General features: G+C 47.3%; 1 protein-coding gene across 1 annotated transcript in view; it reads right to left on the reverse strand.

The window, feature by feature from the left end:
- Nucleotides 1-20,265, reverse strand: part of LOC119966320 (E3 ubiquitin-protein ligase HECW1-like) — a 664,661-nt gene that overhangs the window by 483,423 nt on the left and 160,973 nt on the right. The window contains 1 exon segment of the mRNA XM_038797802.1: nt 7,588-7,695. Within this exon segment, the coding sequence (XP_038653730.1) occupies nt 7,588-7,695 (108 nt within the window).

Consider the following 20,265-nt stretch of genomic DNA (forward strand, 5'->3'; position numbering starts at 1 on the left):
AATAGTCACCTATAACCATCAGTGAGAGAGGCTCATGCCAAGCAATCATCGCAACAGTTTCTCCTGTGCGGACTGGTGGTAGGCAAGGGAGTCTGGTTAATTGGCTGCCTGTGCCCATCGACGTGTAGGCCCGACCAGGCCTAGATCAAGTCCCGATCTCAGGAGCGCCCGACCCGCCACCAGCGTTGGATCCGTCCAGGAGGACCCGACCTCACGGAACCCTGGGGCCAGATCGGATCGCGAACATGCCCCCCCTCCCCTCCCTGCGGTGACCCCTAAATACCAACCAGAGCCCCTCCAGATGCAATCACCTACCATCTACCAGGTCAGGCTTCTCTCATCAGATCCCAGGGCTCCCCCCATAAGCATCCACCAAACTTGGAAACAAGGGAAATGTGTCGGTCTGCAGGTGAGACTAAAACAACGCAGCTTCAAATCTCCTCTCCCTGCATACTCCTGACAAATGTGCAAGTGATCGAAAACAAGCTGGACGAGCTTAATGTTAGACTTACCTCTCAGAGGGAAGTAAGAGGTTGCTGTGTGCTCTGTTTCATGGAGGCATGGCTCACCCCCTCCTCACCGGGCTGTGCCATACAACCTGATGGCTTCTCAATTCACCGGATGAACCGCACGGTATCCTCGGGCAAGGCGAAGGGCGGAGGGGTTTGTTCTTCAGCAACTCCTCCTCGTGCTCAGATGTGGTGACCCTGGTGAACTACTGCTCCCTGGGCCTGGAATACCTGACTGTGAAGTGCGGCCCATACTACCTTCCATGGGAGTTCACTTCTGCCATCATCACTGTGCTCTACATTCCATCCCAGGCGGAAGTTAAGAAGGTACTTGATGAATTGTACACCGCTATAAATAGCAATGAAACAGAACACCCAGAGGCCTTGTTCATCATGGCCGGGGACTTCAACCAGGCCAAACTCAAGAGTGTTATGCCAAAATTCCACCAACGCATCTCCTATCCCACCAGGGGCCCTAATATTTTGAGCCACTGCTACTCAAAAATTCAAAGGCACCTACCACCACACCCCACCACCCATATTTTGGAAAATCGGACCACAAGATAATGCTCCTTCTCCCAGCATACAAGCAGAAACTTTAGCATGAGGATCCGGCAATGCTGGTCCGAGGCAACAGAAAAGTTCCTACGTGACTGCTTGGAATCAGTGAACTGGTCCATATTCTAGAACTCAGCGGCCAACGTAGACGAGTATACCACCACCGTCATAGACTTCATCAGCAAATGTGCAGAAGATAGCATGCCAAAGAAGGTGGCATGTACGTTCCCCAACCAGAAACCATGGTTTAATCGGGAGATCCACTTCCTACTGAAGGACAGGTCTGAGGTGTTCAAAACAGGTGACCCTGACCTATACAAGAAATCTAGGTACAACCTCCGCAAAGCCACCAGCGACACCAAGAGACAATACCAGACTAAGCTGGAGCCCCAGACTAATGACACAAATTCTCGTCAGTTGTGGAAAGGCTTAAGCACTATAACGGGCTACAAATCAAAGCCGGGTAGAATCTCTGGCAACAGACTACACCTCCCCGATAAACTCAATGCATTCTATGTTTCTTTTGAACAGGAAGACAATGAACCAAAGTCACCTGCCCCAGCAGCCTCAGACACACCCATACCTACCATCACAGCATCCAAAGTTAGATCGGCCTTCTCGAAAGTGAACCCATGGAAAGCGACATGTCCTGACGGAGTCCCCGTCGAGCACTCAGGTTCTGCAAGGACTATGAGACCATAAGACCATAAGACATAGGAGCAAAATTAGGCCACTTGGCCCATCGAGTCTGCTCCGCCATTCAATCATGGCTGATATTTTTCTCATCCCCATTCTCCTGCCTTCTCCCCATAACCCCTGATCCCCTTATTAATCAAGAACCTATCTATCTCTGTCTTAAAGACACTCAGTGAATTGGCCTCCACAATCTTCTGCGGCAAAGTTCCATAGATTCACCACCCTCTGGCTGAAGAAATTCCTCCTCATCTCTGTTTTAGAGGATCATCCCTGTAGTCTGAAATGGTGTCCTCTGGTTCTAGTTTTTCCTACAAGTGGAAACATCCTCTCCACATCCACTCTATCCAGGCCTCGCAGTATCTTGTAAGTTTCAATAAGATCCCCTCTCATCCTTCTAAACTCCGAGTGCAGAACCAGAGTCCTCAAACGTTCCTCATATGACAAGTTCTTCATTCCAGCGATCATTCTTGTGAACCTCCTCTGGACCCTTTCCAAGGCTAGCCCATCCTTCCTTAGATACGGGGCCCAAAACTGCTCACAATACTCCAAATGGAGTCTGACCAGAAACTTATACAGCCTCAGAAGTACATCCCTGGTCTTGTATTCTAGTCCTCTTGACATGAATGCTAACATTGCATTTGCCTTCTTGAACATGCACATCAACCTTAAGAGAATCGTGAATAAGGACTCCCAAGTCTCTTTGTGCTTCTGCTTTCCGAAGCATTTCCCCATTTAGAAAATAGTCTATGCCTAAATTCCTCCTTCCAAAGTGCATAACCTCACACTTTTCCACATTGTATTTCATCTGCCACTTCATTGCCCACTCTTCCAGCTTCTCCAAATCCTTCTGCAACCCCTGTGATTCCTCAATGCTACCTGTCCCTCTACAGATCTTTGTATCATCTGCAAACTTAGCAACAGTGCCTTCAGTTCCTTCTTCCAGATCGTTAAAGTATATTGTGAAAAGTTGTGATCCCAGCACAGACCACTGAGGCGCACCACTAGTAACCGGCTGCCATCCTGAAAAAGACCCCTTTATCCCCACTCTCTGCCTTCTGCCAGTCAGCCAATCCTCTATCCATGCCAGGATCTTACCCTTACCACCATGGGCTCTTAACGTATTGAACAGTGTCCTATACGGCACCTTGTCACAGGCCGTCTGGAAAGCTAAATAAATCACATCCACTGGTTCTCCTTTGTCTAACTTCCTTGTTACCTCCTCAAAGAACTAACTGGAGGGTGTGTTCGTAGACATCTTTAACCTCTCCCTACTCCATTCCGAGGTTTCTACCTGCTTCAAGAAGACCACCATAATACCGATGCCGAAGAAGAACCAGGCAACATGCCTCAATGACTACCGTCTGGTGGCCCTAACATCTATTATTATGAAATGCTTCGAGAGGTTGGTCATGAGACACATCAACTCCATACTCCCAGAATGCTTTGATCCACTGCCATCATCCTGGCCCGACACTCATCTCTGGAGCATCTCGACAACAAGGACACCTACCTGAAACTCCTATTCATTGACTACAGTTCCACCTTCAACATCATAATCACAGCCAAGCTCACATCAAAGCTCCAAAACCGAGGACTTGGCTCCTCACTCTGCAACTGGATCTTCGAGTTCCTGACCCACAGACCACAATCAGTAAGAACAAACAATGACACCTCTTCTACAATAGTCCTCAATACCGAGGCCCTGCAAGGCTGCGTACTTAGCCCTCTGCTATGCTCCTTATGCACACATGACTGTGTGGCAAAATTTGCTTCAACTCCATCTACAAGTTTGCTGATGATAGGACTGTAGTGGGTTACATCACAGTGGCATGGTGTAATGACAATAATCTTTCCCTCAACGTCAGCAAAACTAAGGAGCTGGTCGTCGAGTTTAGGAAGCGAAGTGTCGCATACAACGTATGTTGCTGAGTTGGAGATGGTGGACGGCTTCAAATTCCTAGGTGTAGATATCACCAACAATCTGTCCAGGTCCACCCACGTCAACACTACGACTAAGAAAGCACAACAGCGCCTATACTTCCTCAGGAAACCAAGGACGTTTGGCATGTCCACATTAACTCTTACCTATTTTTACAGATGCACCATAGAAAGCATTCTATCTGGTTGCATCACAGCGTGGTATGGCAACTGCTCAGCCCAACACTGTAAGAAACTACAGAGAGGCGTGAAGACAGCCCAATCCATCACGGGAATCCGTTTCCCATCCACTGACTCTGTTTAAACCACCCACTGCTTTGAAAAGCGGGCAGTATAATCAAAGGCCCCTCCCACCCAGGCTATTCTCTCTTCCAACTTCTTCCATTGGGCAGGAGATATAAAAGTCTTAGAACATTCACTAACAGATTCAAAAACAGCTTCTTCCCCGCTGTTACCAGACTCCTCTTATGGACCAAACTAATTTTTCTGCACATCTTCTCTACACTCTGTGTGCTTCACCCGAGGTCTATGCTTATGTATTTACATTGTGTATTTATCGTATGTTCTATATTTTCATGTATGAAGTGATCTGTTTGCAGAACAATACTTTTCTCTTTACCTTGGTACATTTGACAATAAATGTAAATCTAACCTAATCTAACCCTTCCACCCACTCTGGTTCCCCTCTCCTCTGGTTTGTTTATCTCGGCACCCAGCTCCCCTTGCCCCACTTGCTGGAGCCTTCTAGCCTGGATCCAGGAATATCTCCAGACTTAGCATCGATCTCGGCTCCAATGCCGCATGCCTTCCTGCAGACCTCCCTGCAGTACCAGCAATGGCCACCACTTCCAGTGGCATTGCTGAGATTGGAGAGCTGCTGGCCTCAGGGCCGGGATTCACCCCTACCCGGCGGGGCGGGGGGTCCCGGCGTAGCAGTGTGGCGCCAACCACTCTGGCGTCAGGCCTCCTAGGCACGTGCCGGAGTGGTTGGCGCCACACCGACTGGCGGCTAAACTGGCGCCAACGGCCTTTAACGCCCGGTGCCGGGGCTGGCCGAAAGGCCTTCGCCGGTTCGTACATGCGCCGGTGCGTCAGCTGCCGCTGACGTCACCACCAGCGCTTGCGCGCTGGGGGATTCTCTTCCGCCTCTGCCATGGTGGAAACCATGGCGGCAGCGGAAGAAAAAGAGTGCCCCCACGGCACTGGCCTGCCCTCCGATCGGTGGGTCCCGATCGCGGGCCTGGCCACCGTGGGGGCACCCCCCGGGGTCCGATTGCCCCGCACCCCCCCCCGGACCCCAGGGACCTGCTCGCGCCGCCAATCCCGCCGCCACCAGAGGTGGTTGAAACCATGGCGGCGGGAGAGGCCTCTCAGTGGCGAGACATCGGCCCATCGCGGGCTGGAGAATCGTGCACGCCGATCGGCGGGCCGTGATTCCCGCCTCCGTCAATTCCCGGGTGGCGGAGAATTTCTGCCATGGCGGCGGGCGGGATTTTCGCCGGCCCCGGGTGATTCTCCGACCCTGCGGGGGGTCGAAGAATTTCGCCCCAGCTCTCTGAGACAGCGTCCTGTTGCTGAGGAGCAAAAGTCCTGCCTCCAGGCTATTAATGCCCGGTCCTAAGTTAAGCAGTGAGCCTGCCAACCAAAGGCAGGAACTTTACACATGGAGCACTTCAATGCCCTGCCCCCAAACATAAAATCCAGCCCCTCATTCCATCACGCATTTCTTGTCACGCTTATCAAGCTTATGCATGCTCGGTAGGATACTATATTAAAGCATCTTTATTACTAAGGGATTTTGGATTGGATTGGATTTGTTTATTGTCACGTGTACCGAGGTACAGTGAAAAGTATTTTTCTGCAAGCAGCTCAACAGATCATTCAGTACATGGGAAGAAAAGGGAATTAAACAAAATTCAAGAAATACAAGAAAATACATAATAGGGCAACACAAGATATACAATGTAACTACATAAGCATTGGCATCGGATGAAGCATACATGGGTGTAGTGTTAATGAGGTCAGTCCATAAGAGGGTCATTTAGGAGTCTGGTGACAGTGGGGAAGAAGCTGTTTTTGAGTCTGTTCGTGCGTGTTCTCAGACTTCTGAATCTCCTGCCCGATGGAAGAAGTTGGAAAAGTGAGTAAGCCGGGTGGGAGGGATCCTTGATTTAGCAGTGAACTTGAAATCTATGGATGAAGCAAGAGCTTTAATTCCAATGTTTCCTCTCTTTTCAATGACACAGATACTGAGAAGCATTGCACAAATAGTGAATCATGTCTGCTTCCAAGAAAATAACTGCCAATGGACACCGTGATGTTTCTGGCGGGAATGATGAAACATGCGGATCATATGTAACTTTTTGCATTTGGTGGAGTGTGCATGACCAATGAAACCAATGCCTCCAATCCAAAAAATATACCATGAAAGGCTGACATCCTCCAAATTATTATTACGGCGATGCCCCGAGTTGCTTCTTCCACTGCCCTTGGGACAGTGCATCAACATGTAGTCCTGGTGCATCAAAGTGGGACCATGGGTGGTTTGCCACATCTGCCCATACAGTCTGTCTGCAATCTTACGTCAAAAGCAGGTTAGGTGGGATAGGGCGATACAGGGATAGGGTGGGGGTGGGATTAGGTAGGGTGTTCTTTCATAGGGTCAGTGCAGACTCAATGGGCCAAACGGCCTCCTTCTGCACTGTAGGAATTCTATGATTCTATGACTCTGGCTGGAACCAGAAGGAAAATTTCAGCTCAGGAGTGCTAAAACATTGAACTTGAAAATGTTTAATTTCAGTGTTTATACTCTGGTGTGACTCTCTCATTTAAATATGGCCGGTCAGCAATAAAACCAGAGAAACTGCGAGGTCACAAAAAACTGAGGACTGTCTAGATTGTCTTATTTTATCCTGTTGGTGGGATGGAGAAATGATAATGGAATTGTTGACTTCTCACAGCAATTATTCCCTGTCAATGAGACCACAACAGACCCAAAAATAACATAAGCAATGGAAATACATTCCTATAGTCAAGTATTTATTTTTAATTTCCCCAGCGTATGCAACAGCTTATTCAGCATCTTGCACCCACTGCATCAAAAAAAGATGGGCGTGCAAAAAAAGAGACAAAATTAGCCCAAAAATGCTGCAGAGAGCTGGACCTGCATATCAGCACAAAACCACATTCACAACTTCCCTGTGTCCTTTGATTTGTGATCTGCCAGATGCTGCTGATAATTTAGTAAATCTGACACAGCACTTATTGGCACCTGAGAGCCGCTCTGCACCTCACTGCATTCAGCTCTGCTGTGTGTGGGGAAAACCTGATGATGATGGAGGTACGGGAGGGCCGGAAGAAGCGCAAAATATTTTGTTTTTAAAAAGGGGCAGCTTGCAGCTTCAAGGTGCAAGGGTTCACCAATGAATTGTACGGTCGAGCTGGAGCCACTGTTAATTTGCACAAGTCTGCAGCGGCCGCTGCAACCATTTTTGGTTCTGCTCATTGCATTTCTGGTTTTGAATGATCATATCCTGCAGAATTACACCATCAATCCCGCATCCCTCCTCTTATCAAATGCACACTGCCCACATCTCTCCTAGCAGACATATCATTATGAAATACGAACAGCCAAAGGAAACTCAAATAATGAATGTGTAATGCAAAATACATTTTTTTCTAGTTGATAAAACAACTTATATTTTTAAAAGCACAGCGACAGAAGAACATGTAATCTTCATTCTTGTAGTGGTGTGTTCAGGCGCAAACAACCTAATGACATTCTCTTCACACAAATGGCATCAATGCGCTGAATGTTGTGTAAACAAGTCAAAAATGAAGGTCAGGCCTCTTGAAAAGGGTCAACAAAGCTGGTCATTGTACTTACGCTCCCCAAAGTAGGAACTTGGCTCAATTTTCCAAATGATTTGTCCTCGGTGCGAACCATTGACTCCACGGTTTTTGTAGTCCAGGAAGTTTTCAGACAGGACCTCATCTGTGATTGAAAGGGAAAAACCCAGTTTACCAAGAGTCCTTATAATGAGCAAGCATTTCAATTGCAGCCCCAGCCCACTCAGTTGGATTAAGGGAAATTTGAGAACAAAAAAAAGAATAAAAAGATTGAAAAATCATCATCTGGTTGCGGGACTGAGATGAAACCAGAATCCATGACAATTAAATCTGCAGCAGCTCATTCGTACAGTCTGAACCCCAAGTTCAGATTACAATCTAGAAGTCACTCTTTGATGGTATATGGGGATGGGGAATTGTTACTACGCATCTATTGAAAAATAATCTTTGGCTGATCACCATGAAGTTCTTTTACCAGCATAAGCGACAACCAGACAACTTGCAGCATTTACCTGTCTGCAAGCTGAGGCGCCAGTTCTAATTGAAATAATTGGCCTGATGTTTCCCATATGGGGAGCGGTGAATGACTCAATTTAAGTCAGTGATGTGCCTTGGGGCACGGTGGAATCCTGATGGGTCCACATGGACAGTAGTTCGCAGAATCACAGAATTATTATGACCTAGTGCCATTCCCCTACCTTGCCCCCATACACTTTTTCTATTCAAATAATCACCTAATGTCCTCTTGAATGCCTCGATTGGGCCAGCCTCCACCACACTTCCAGGTAGTGCATTCCAGACCCAAACTACTTGTTGTGTGAAAAAGTTTTGTCTCATATTACATTTATTTCTTTTGCAAATCACTTTAAATCTGTGCCCCCTTACTCTTGATCCTTTTACAAGTGAGAACAGTTCCTCCCTATCTACTCTGCCCCGCTCCCTCATGATTTGGAATATCTCTATCAGATCTCCTCTTATCCTTCTTCTCTCCAAGGAGAACAATCCCAACCTCGCCACTCTATCCTCACTACTGAAGTTTCTCATCCCTGGAATATTCTTGTGAACCCATTCTTGCAAACTTCCAGGGAAAGTTTAAACTTCCGATTGCTGTGTTAGTGATAATAGTACTCAGTTTACTTCGAAGGGGTTTGCGGGCAACTTAAAACAGTCTACACCATATCAAGTCAGCTCCATATCATCCAGCAAAGAATTGATTGGCTGAACATTTTGTGCAATAATTGAAGCATTCTATCAAAGCATTGAAGGGCCAGGGAACATTATCAAGAACACATTTCTAATATCTTATCAGAATACTGTACATGCTAGCACGCAAAGGTCACCGGCAATGCTGTTGTTCAAGATAAACAACAACCACAGTTTGGTTTGTGAACTCCACTTGATACTTGCCCTGCAAGCCTGGCAGTACCACCTAGGTACCATGACAGGGGCACTGACAGGGTGCCCAGGTGGCATTGCCAGGTTGGCAGTGCCAAGGTGCCCAGGTGCTAGAGGGAATGCCAGGGTGCCACCCTCCCCTGTCCCTGACAATCCGGGGATCTCTAATGGCCTGAGTGATCCCCTCAGTTGCCATTATGACTGATCCACGTTTGTGGAAACCAGTAATAAATGGCACTCTGGTGAGGTCTCCATGGTGCGGCCATTTGATCCCGGGTGCCGGGAGAATCAAAGAACTAAGAACAGTACAGCACAGGGACAGGCCATTCGGCTCTCAAAGTCCGGGCCAATCATGATGCTTGTCTAAAATAGAACCTTCTGTGCTTCCGGGATCCGTATCCCTGAATTCCCATCCTATTTATGTGTTCATCAAGATGCCTCTTAAACGGCGCTCCCACGAACGCATATTTAAATGAGCCTACTGGATCATTTTAATATGCTGATCTGGATTTCGCCCAGTGAGGGCGAGATCCAGATCATGGCATTTTGCAAGACTCCGTTGAATCTCGCAATGTGCTTTGGGCATTGCAAATCCCATGAGAGGCCTCTCGCGAGATTCAACAACCTCGTCCCAACACCAAGTCGGACAGGATGAGACCATTAAATCGCACCCAGAGTTTGGCGACGTGTGATCAGTTACTTGCTGCAGAAAATGAGTTCACAGAAACCTCTCAAGAGTTTCTTCCCTTGGAATATCGAGGGAGTAATACTTCAGAACAGAGACCAGAGACAGTGGCAAGTTCAGATTCTGTTTCTGAGGACTTTTCAATACCATCGTGACAGATACTGAGATAATTACTCAAGGAGTACCACCTACTGAAAGGAATGAAGACACTTCCAAGGTTGCAAATAGCCAAGTTCAAGAATGCCAAATTCTGTCAAAAGGGAATATACATCCACCACAGAGACTGTCTTTTTGAAATGTATATATGTACAGAAATAATACATAATGGAGCTGTGGCATAAATGTTAATCGTTGTCATTGCACTTATGAAGTGGAGTGATATTATGCATCAGAGGTTTGTAGTGACGTCAGCCGAATGTTTGTGCAGGCTTTGGGCAGATCACCATCTTTGATCGTAAACTTCTCATTGTGTTTTACAAGAATTCAGAGAGTGGGTCCCTCCATATATTTCCCCTATGTGGCAACAAAGAAATAATACAGACTTTAAGGCGTTTGGCTTCACCCAATAGAATGTAGCATCTCCATAGTTACACTTCATAACTTGGCATCCTAACGTGCTCGTCAGTGGATTCAAACTGAAGCCAAAACCAGAAGGTCCGAAGATCTGACTTGACGGAATCTTTCATGAGGGATCCTGATAGCCCAGTGGATGTTGTGGTCTTTGATTTCAAAAAAGCCTTTGATAAAGTGCTGTATAAATGGGCTGTTAAGTTTCAACCTGTGGGAGTAGATGTCACTTTTTAAGCTGTGGTGACATGCTTGCATTTACGTAGGCAGAACTCAGTTATTCATGGTAGCCCATCCAGTTACTATCAAACTTCTACAGGTATCAGTGTTATGTAGCTCTTTACTATCTTTTATCAATAATGTGGATGAAGATATCAGTAGTTCGATTTTCCACTTTGCCAATGTCACAAAGATGTGTGTGGGAGTTAGACTTTAGATTAAATGCGGAGATTGCAGACTAATTGAGATGCACTGGGGAAATAGGCTGATGTGTGGCAGATGTCCTTCAATCTGGATAATGCAGTGTGATGCAGGTGGGAAGGTGTCATTTCAGGCATGAAGTATTAACCACTTCAGGTTGTAGAACAGAAGAGTTTAAGAATAATAGTTTGTTTTAAAAAAAAATGAAGGCCCACATACAATGTCATAAGAACATATGAACAAACACAATAGGAGCAGAAGTAGGCCAATCAGCCCCTCGAGCCTGCCACACCATTCAATAAGATCATGTTTGATATGTTTGTGTTTCGAGTTCCACATTCCCATCTACCTTCCATTTCATTGATTCCCTTGCCTAACAAGAATCTATCTACCTCTGTCTTTAAAATATTCAATCACCTACTTCCACCGCCTTCTGAGACAGAGGGATTTGTCATGTAAGTGTATCTTTAAGAAATGGGTGTTTGTCAAATAGCTGCAGTGATGTCATTGTGTGGATGGATCTGGAATGTGATTCTGTCTTTTACTTTCGTTTTGAGCTTCAGCTGCAGTGTGTGTTAGTTTTGTTTTCAAGTGAAAAGCTGTATTCAGACTACAAGGATGTTGGGGTCTCTCTCTCTGTATGTTAAAAAAGGTGTTCAGATCACTTAATAATTTAAAAGTGATACCTGCTTTCTGTAGAGATTTCAAACCTGCTATCTGTCGGGGGCAGCAGGTTAGCACAAGTGGATATCACTGCGGCTTCACAGCACCAGGGTCCCAGATTCAATTCTCCACTGGGTCACTGTCGGTGCGGAGTCTGCATGTCCTCCCCATGTCTGCGTGGTTTTCCTCCAGGTACTCCGGTTTCCTTTCACAGTCCAAAGATGTGCAGGTTAGGTGGATTGGCCATGCTAAATTGCCCTTAGTGTCCAAAAAGGTTAGGAGGGGTTATTGGGTTACGGGGATAGGGTGGATGTGAGGGCTTAAGTGGGTCGGTGCAGACTCAATGGGCCGAATGACCTCCTTCTGCACTATATGTTCTATGTTATCTTTGTTAAAAAAGGATGTTTTGTTATGAATGTTGTTTAGGGTTACCTATAGAGTATTGTATCTGTGGGGATTATCAGTGTTGGCAGTTGATAAACTGTTTCCTGTATGTTTATAAAGTGTGAACTGAATTCATAGAATAAACATTGTTTTGTTTTTAAAATACTTAAGGGGCGGTATTCTCCCCTACCCGGCGGGGCGGGGGGTCCCGGCGTAGTGGAGTGGCGCCAACTACTCCGGCATCGGGCCTCCCCAAAGGTGCAGAATTCTCCACACCTTTAGGGGCGAGGCCCGCGCCGGAGTGGCTCCCGCTCTGCCGACTGGCACCAACGGCCTTTGGCGCCACGCCGGCTGGCGTTGGGGCTGGCTGAAAGGCCTTCGCCGGTCGGCGTGAGTCCGCGCATGTGCCGGAGCGTCAGCGACTGCTGACGTCACCACCGGCGCATGTGCGGTGAATGGGGTCTCTTCCGCCTCCGCCATGGTGGAGGCCGTGGCGGCGGCAGAAGAAAAAGAGTGCCCCCACGGCACAGGCCCGCCGGCCGATCGGTGGGCCCCGATCGCGGGCCAGGCCACCGTGGGGAGGCCCCGGTGTCCGAGTGCCCCGCGTCCTCCCCAGGACCCCGGGGCCCGCTCGCGCCGCCTGCTCCCGACGGCACAGAGGTGGTTTAAACCATGTCGGCGGGAGAGGCCTGATAGCAGCTGGATTCGGCCCATCGCGGGCCGGAGAATCGCCGCTGGGGGCCCGCCGACTGGCCAATTCCCGGGTGGCGGAGAATTCCGGCCACGGCGGGGGCGGGATTTACGAAGGCCCCAGGCGATTCCCCGACCCTGCGGGGGGTCGTAGAATTCCGCCCAAGGTCTCTGTTGCATAACACCTGGAGAGTGGACTCTTGCGCTGCCCATAACCAAAATCTATTAAAAGTTGTAGGTGAGGTGAACTCCATGATAAACTTTGGTGTTCTCTAAACCCTGGCCTATAACAGTTCCAATATTACACAACCCTCTGAGAGCAAGCAATTTTCCTCATCTATAAGGTGTTGTTAGTTGTTCCCTCTGTTCAGGTACTGCCCATCTCCTTCAAATCTGCTGTCATCGTCTATCTCTTCAAAGAGGACAATCTTGACCTCTCTATGCTTGTAAATTATCACCTTATTTTCAACAGCCCGTTCCCCTCCAAAGTCCATGTTGTCACCTCCCAAACCCTTGTTCATCTCTCCCAAGTCATCATGTTGAATCCCTTCAATCAAGTTTCCGCTCCTCCACATTTCTGAAATCTGCCTCAACAAACTTTCAAATGGCATCCTATGTAACAGTGGTTATGATGAACTATCCCTCCTTGTTCTTTTCAACCTGTATGCCACCTTTTATGTGGTTAACCACATAATCATATTTTAATGTCGTTCCTGTATCGTCAAGTTGAATGAAACTGTTCTTACTATCTAATCGTAACAAGGGAATGAGCTGCAATGGCTTCTCTTTATGCGCCTGCATCTCTAGTGTCCCATGCCTTTCTTATCTGTAGACCTGATGATTTCAATGTACTCCTGGCCAGTCCGTTTGATTTGGACAAGTTGAGTGAGTGGGCAAAGGAATGGCAGAGGCAGTATAATTTGGAGAAATGTGGTTATCCGCTTTGGTAGCAAAAACAAAAAGGCAGGCTATTATCTGAATGGCCATAAATCAGGAGAGGAGAATGTGCAAGATGCAAGATCTGGGTGTCCTCGTACATCAGTCACTGAAGGTAAGCATGCAGATACAGCAGGCAGTACAGAAGGCAAATGGTATGTTGGCCTTCATAGGAACATAGGAATTAGGAGCAGAAGTTGGCTATTGAGTCCTTCGAGCCATCAGACCATGGTTGATCTTTCCCTGGTCTCAAATCCACCTTCCTGCCTGTTCCCCACATCCCTTTATCCCATTTTTTATCAGAAATATGTCCTACTTGAAACCATTTAATGACTCTGATTCCACCGCATTATGGGACAGCAAATTCCACAAATTCACCACCCTTTGCGAAAAGTAGTTCCTCCTCATCTCAGTTTTAAATCTCTCCCTCAATGCCAGCAAAACTAAAGAGCTGGTCATCGACTTCAGGAAGCAAAGTACTGTACACACCCCTGTCAGCATCAACGGGGCCGAGGTGGAGATGGTTAGCAGTTTCAAATTCCTAGGGGTGCACATCACTAAAAATCTGTCCTGGTCCACTCACGTCGACGCTATCACCAAGAAAGCACAACTAAGGAAATTCGGCATGTCCACATTAACCCTTACCAACTTTTACAGATGCACTATAGAAAGCATCCTATCGGGCTGCATCACAGCCTGGTATGGCAACTGCTCGGCCCAGGACTGCAAGGAACTTCAGAGAGTCATGAATACCGCCCAGTCCATCACACAAACCTGCCTCCCATCCATGGACTCCATCTACACCTCCCGCTGCTGGGGGAAAGCGGGCAGCATAATCAAGGATCCCTCCCACCCGGCTTACTCACTTTTCCAACTTCTTCCATCGGGCAGGAGATACAGAAGTCTGAGAACACGCATGAACAGACTCAAAAACAGCTTCTTCCCCACTGTCGCCAGACTCCTAAATGACCCTCTTATTGACTGACCTCATTAACACTACACCCTGTATGCTTCAACCGATGCCAATGCTTATGTACAATGCTTAGTTACATTGTATACCTTGTGTTGCCCTATTATGTATTCTTATGTATTTTCTTGTATTTTCTTGAATTTTGTTTAATTCCCTTTTCTTCCCATGTACTGAATGATCTGTTGAGCTGCTTGCAGAAAAATACTTTTCACTGTACCTCGGTACACGTGACAGTAAACAAATCCAATCCAATCCAAAATCTACCACCTCTCAATTTATATCTGTGACCTCTTGTTCTAGATTGCCCTAAAAGGGGGAACATTTGGTCTATGTTTATTTTATCAATCACTTTTAGTATTTTGTATACCTCGATCAGATCTGCTCATTCTTCTAAATTCTAGCGAGTACAAGTTCAAATTGTTCAATCTCTCCTTACATGTCAACCCTTTCATTCCTGGAATTAATCTGGTGAACCTCCTCTGAACTGCCTCCAATGTCACTACATCCTTCCTCAAATAAGGAGACCAAAACTAGGTGCACTACTCCAGATGTGGTCTCAATTGCAACAATATTTCTCTACTTTTATACTCCAGTCCTTTTGCAATAGACACTAAGAGGATTTGAGTACAGCAGCAGGGATGTCTTGCTGCAATTATACATGACCTTCACACTTGGAATATTGTGTGCAGTTTTGGTCTCCTAATCTAAGGAAGGAAGTAACTGCAAGTTGAAATTGTGACCGGGCATCACAGTGGCGCAGTGGGTTAGCCCTGTTGCCTCACGGCGCCGAGGTTCCAGGTTCGATCCCGGCTCTGGGTCACTGTCCCTGTGGAGTTTGTGCATTATCCCCGTGTTTGCGTGGGTTTTGCTCCCACAACCCAAAGATGTGTAGAGTAGGTGGAATGGCCACGCTAAATTGCCCCTTAATTGGAAAAAATTAATTGGGTGCACTAAATTTATTAAAAAAAAAGAAATTGTGACCTTCCAGGTGCAGCAATGGATTTTCATACCATCACTGTCCAACAATTGAGCAATATTGCAGTCACCAGTTGCCAAAAATAGCCAGAGATCTTGCTCCAGCAGACGTATGCCATGGCTTGAATTTTCAGGATGGTAGGGAACACATCCCCAGCAGCCCCGATGCCATATCATGCTCTAATGAGTGTTGGTTGACGTAAGGTGGAACTTCCGCCCCTCAATCAGGAGGAAGTGATGCCTTGGAGATTGACTCGCAGCTCTCCAGTCCCTCCAGATGCAGCACTGCATTGGCCGGAGGAGGCACTGTGAGGAGCTGCCTGGCACAAAGTCATAGTGACCGGAAGACAGGTAAGTGGCAGGGGTTCCAGGGCAGGGAGGGTAATGAACGTCTGGGAGGCTGATCAGGAGGACAATCAGGAGCTTGGGGTATAGGTTGAGGGAGTGGTTGGTGGGAGGAGGGATGTCTGGAGGTTACCGGGCCATAAGATGAGGGTGGCCTGAGCCACAAAGGAGACTACTGATTGAGACACCACCCCTAATTTCCGCCCAAGATCGAACTTACTTTATTTTTATTTTGTTCTCCTCCACCAAGAGCTGTAACCCGGTCGCCAGCCCAAAGATTCGGGTTGGGCAGGAGAAGATTCTTAAGTGGTCATTAAGTGGTTACTTAAGGGCCTTAATTGGGCCTGCCTGCCCCAGCGTAAAATTGGTACCAGTTTGTGGAAGTATGGGTAACCCAAAGAGAATCCTGTTCCTTCAATTTCATGCTCCCATCTCCCATTCACCTGACAACCTGCTGGGGCGGGGTGCGTAAAATTCTGCCCTATCCTCATGTCCTGCTACATTTTTGGTGGGCATGGCCAGGAGCAATAGAAATTCCTCATGAAATGAGCAAGTTGGTAGGGGGTGTGTGCAGCAGGGCACAGTGGTATTGTAGCTGGACTAGTAATTGAGAGAACCAGGATAATTTTCTGATGATCCGAGTTCAAATCCCACCACAGGAGATGGTGGAATTTCAGTTAAATTAATATCTGAATGAAAGGTCTATTGGTGACCATGAAACCATTGTCAGTTCACTAATGTCACTAAGGGAAGTGAACGTGACATCCATGCATGGTCTGGCCTACATGCGACTCTAGACCCACTGCAATCTGGTTGACTCTTGAAATGGCTGAGCAAGCCACTCAGTTGTATCCAACATTTACAAAGACAACAAAAAGGAATGAAACTGAATTGACCACCTGGCGTTGACTTGGCCAGCAGAAACAACAACGGCAAAACCAGCCTGCTGACCCTTCAAAGTCTTCCTCAGCCAGTCGGAGTGGGAATCCAACTCCATACTGTCAGCACTGATCTGATGAACAAACTCGCTGTCTAACCAACTGAGCTCACTGGTCCCATATCAGGGTTTAGAGGATTTAGTTTTGAGGATAGGTTGGAATGTATTATCTGGAGGATACAATATTGGGTGGTGATCAGATTGAGGTGTTTAAGAAGACATTAAATAGGAGGAGCAGACTGTTCGGCCTCTCAAGCCTGCTTTGCCATTCATTGAGATCATTCATGGCTGATCTGATTCTGGCCTTAATTCCACTGCCTGCCCACCATGACCCTTGACTCCTTCAATCAAAAACCTGTCTAACTTCACCTTGAATTTATTCAATGACCCAACCTCCACTGCAGAGAATTTCAAACGCAAAGCACCCTCTGAGAGAAGAAATTCCGCTGCATCTCCATCTAAATGGAAGAATGAAAGACTCCTTGGGCGGGATTCTCCAGCCGCGCCCGCCCGGTGACCAGTAATTCCCACCCAACCTTAACATGGTCCGCGACCCGCCCATGACGATCTTGCAACAGGTAGGGCAGAAGAATCCAGCCCCTTATTTTTAAACTGTGCCCCAGAGTTCTAGATTATCCCATAAGGAGAAACATCCTATCAGCATCCATCCTGTCAAGCTCCCTCAGAATTTGAAAATAAGACCTTGAGAGGAGGAGTAGGAGTGTGTCATTTGGCCCATCAAGTCTGCTCCATCATTCATGAGATCATTGCTGACCTGTTATTATCCTCAACTCCACATTCCCGCCTTATCTCCATAACCCTTGATTCCCTTACTGACTAAACAAGACTTCTATGTTTCAATAAGATCACTCTCATTCTTCTAAAGTTGAGTATCGGCCCACTCTGCTCAATCGTTCCTCGCAAGATAAACTTTTCATCCCAGGAATCAGCCTAGTGAACCTCCTGTGAACTGTGTACTGGAAGGACAGTACTTTCCTCCAGTTTCTGGACACGCTCTTTCACTCCCAGAGGGCCACAGGAAGTCACATGACAGATTGATGAAGAATCGGTGCAACGAGGATCATCTGTGCAGCCTGATCAGGCTCTATAAGCAGAGTACTAAGTCCTGCCAGAAGAGAAGGAGCCCAGTACTGGGTGAATGAGAGGAGGCTGCCTTGGAGAGTGGAGGGACTTGTGTGCAAAACTGTGTGTAAAGTTTGGCTCGAGGGAGAGCCAGGTATTTCATCCCTTTTTTTTCTGTTTTGTTCTGAAGACCTGTGAATAAACTTTCACTTTTATATTGTATCTGGGCAACTGTGAGTTATTAAACTGAGGGAACTCCATCTCACCTATCACAATCCCCAGCCCCTGGTGACATCACATTAGGTTTAAGCCATTTAGAAGGGACACCAGGAAAGACTATTTCATACAACGGTTAGAGAAATCTAGACTTCTCTGCCCCAAAATATTTGAAGCCTTCTTGGTAAAGATTGATAAATCTTTAGAGAAAAGCAAATTACAGCAAATGCTGGAATCTGAAACAAAAACAGAATACTGGACAATCTCAGTAGGTCTGACAGCACCTTTGGAGAGAGAATGGCGCTAATGTTTTGAGTCTGGATGACTCTTTGTCAATTGATAAATCTTTGTTGGGTAAGGAAATTAACAAATATGGAGCAAAGGCAGACATGAGATACAGATCAAGCATGATTGAATTCAATATTGGAACAGGCTTGAGAGGCTGAATGGCCTAACCTTATAATCTTTCCACAGGTTTGGCATGCAGCATGTTTGACATTAAAAAATCCTGTTTGAAACGAGTGTCTGGAATTGTTATAAAAGGGATGTAATATTAGAACAGTAAGTACGTTTCTTAATGATGTTGTTTTTCAGATGCTTTGTGCTGATCGATATAAATTATTTATCACCCCACCACCCAGCAATTGGTTTCCAAGTGGTAATTCTCCTGATGGTCATTTCTAGGATAATGGCAGGAAGGTCACACTCCTAATGTACTGTGTTCTTTCCTGACACTTTCTAAAGGCTTTTTGAAATCCCACATTCTGACATCCTGGGGCAAGAAATGTCAATGGCAAACAGTTGGAATTTTTAAAAGAAAAATACCTGTTGCTCAATTGCCCCCAGAGGCAAATTTACTAAGTCCTGATTCTTATTTAGTGTCCCTTCAGAGAATTTACAATGTGGGAAATAAAACAATGTTACAATTTCTGTTGAGGTAACTTTTAAAAAGATATTTGGGACGGAATTCTCCGACCCCCCGCAGTGTCGGGGAATAGCCCGGGGCCAGCGTAAATCCTGCCCCCACCGTGGCCGGAATTCGCTGCCACCTGGGAATCAGCGGGAGCAGGAATCACGCCCCGCCGATCGGCGTGCCCCACGCGGCGATTCTCCGGCCCGCGATGGGCCAAAGTCCCGCCGCTGACAGGCCAATCCCGCCGACGTGGTTTAAACCACCTCTGGTGCCGGCGGGATTGGCGGCGCGAGTGGGTCCCCGAGGTCCTGGTGGGGGGGTGGGGGCGCGGGGTGATCGGACCCCGGGGGGGTGCCCCCACAGTGGCCTCGCCTGCAATCGGGGCCCACCGATTGGCGGGCAGGCCAGTGCTGTGGGGGCACTCTTTTTCTTCCGCCGCCGCCATGGTCTCCACCATGGCGGAGACGGAAGAGACCCCTCCCGCCGCGCATGCGCCGGTGGTGACGTCAGCGGCCGATGACGTCACCACCGGCGCATGTGCAGACTGGCAAAGGCCTTTTGGCCAGCCCCGATGCCGGGCGGCGTAGCGCCAAAGTCTGTTGGCGCCAGTTTTGGTGCCAGTCGGCGTAGCGGAAACCACTCCGGCGCGGGCCCAACCCCTAAAGGTGCGGAGAATTCCGCACCTTTGGGGAGGCCTGACGCCGGAGTGGTTGGCGCCACTCTGCTACACTGGGACCCCCCCCCGCCCCGCTGGATAGGGGAGAATCCCGGCCTTGAATTCTCAGTGACCAACTTAAAGGAGTTGCATGACAAGATTTCAAGTTTTAAGACTTTTACTGTAACAAACCAACTAAAAGCAACATTTCTAAACATTACCGAGCAAGCAATTAATACTTTAAACTGCAGAGCAGATGATCTTTTTGCAGGTTTTTAACAAGACTGAAAACCTCATGCAACAATTACCCTCTACATCCCACTCTCTGCAGAATAACAGTTTTAACAGGAACCAGTCCAACACTAATCTTCTCTTCCAAAGGGTTTGAGTCTCCCCCCTTGAGTCACCATCAAAAGGTGTTTCTGTAAGTTTTTAGAGAAGTCCATAACTGAATACCAGTAGTAAAAGCCATTCCTGTAATTCTTTCCCATCCGCCCAACCCAGTCCATGCCAGGATGAATCTTGTGGATTTCTTAAATTGCCATGGAATGCACCTCTTTGACCAGAGACTGTCTTCCCTTCCCATTCTGGCTGGTAGTCTACAGTCTGACTATGCTAGCTGTTTTAGTCTCTGTGATACCTCCGTCTCTCTTTTTTCCTGTCTGAAAGCTTGGGGACAAAGTCTGTCCACAATCAGCCACAACTGCCTTTGATTCAGGTGTGAACATTTTACACCTTGCTCTTGGTATCTTTTGACTTAGGCCCCCTATCAGGAGAATGGGAGTGAGAAAATATCAGCCATAATTGAATGGCGGAGCAGACTCGATGGGCCGAGTGATCTAATTCTGCTCCTATGACTTATGGTCTTATGGTCCCTATGG

Source organism: Scyliorhinus canicula, chromosome 5 (genome assembly GCF_902713615.1).
Source record: "Scyliorhinus canicula chromosome 5, sScyCan1.1, whole genome shotgun sequence".
Lineage (NCBI taxonomy): Eukaryota > Metazoa > Chordata > Chondrichthyes > Carcharhiniformes > Scyliorhinidae > Scyliorhinus > Scyliorhinus canicula.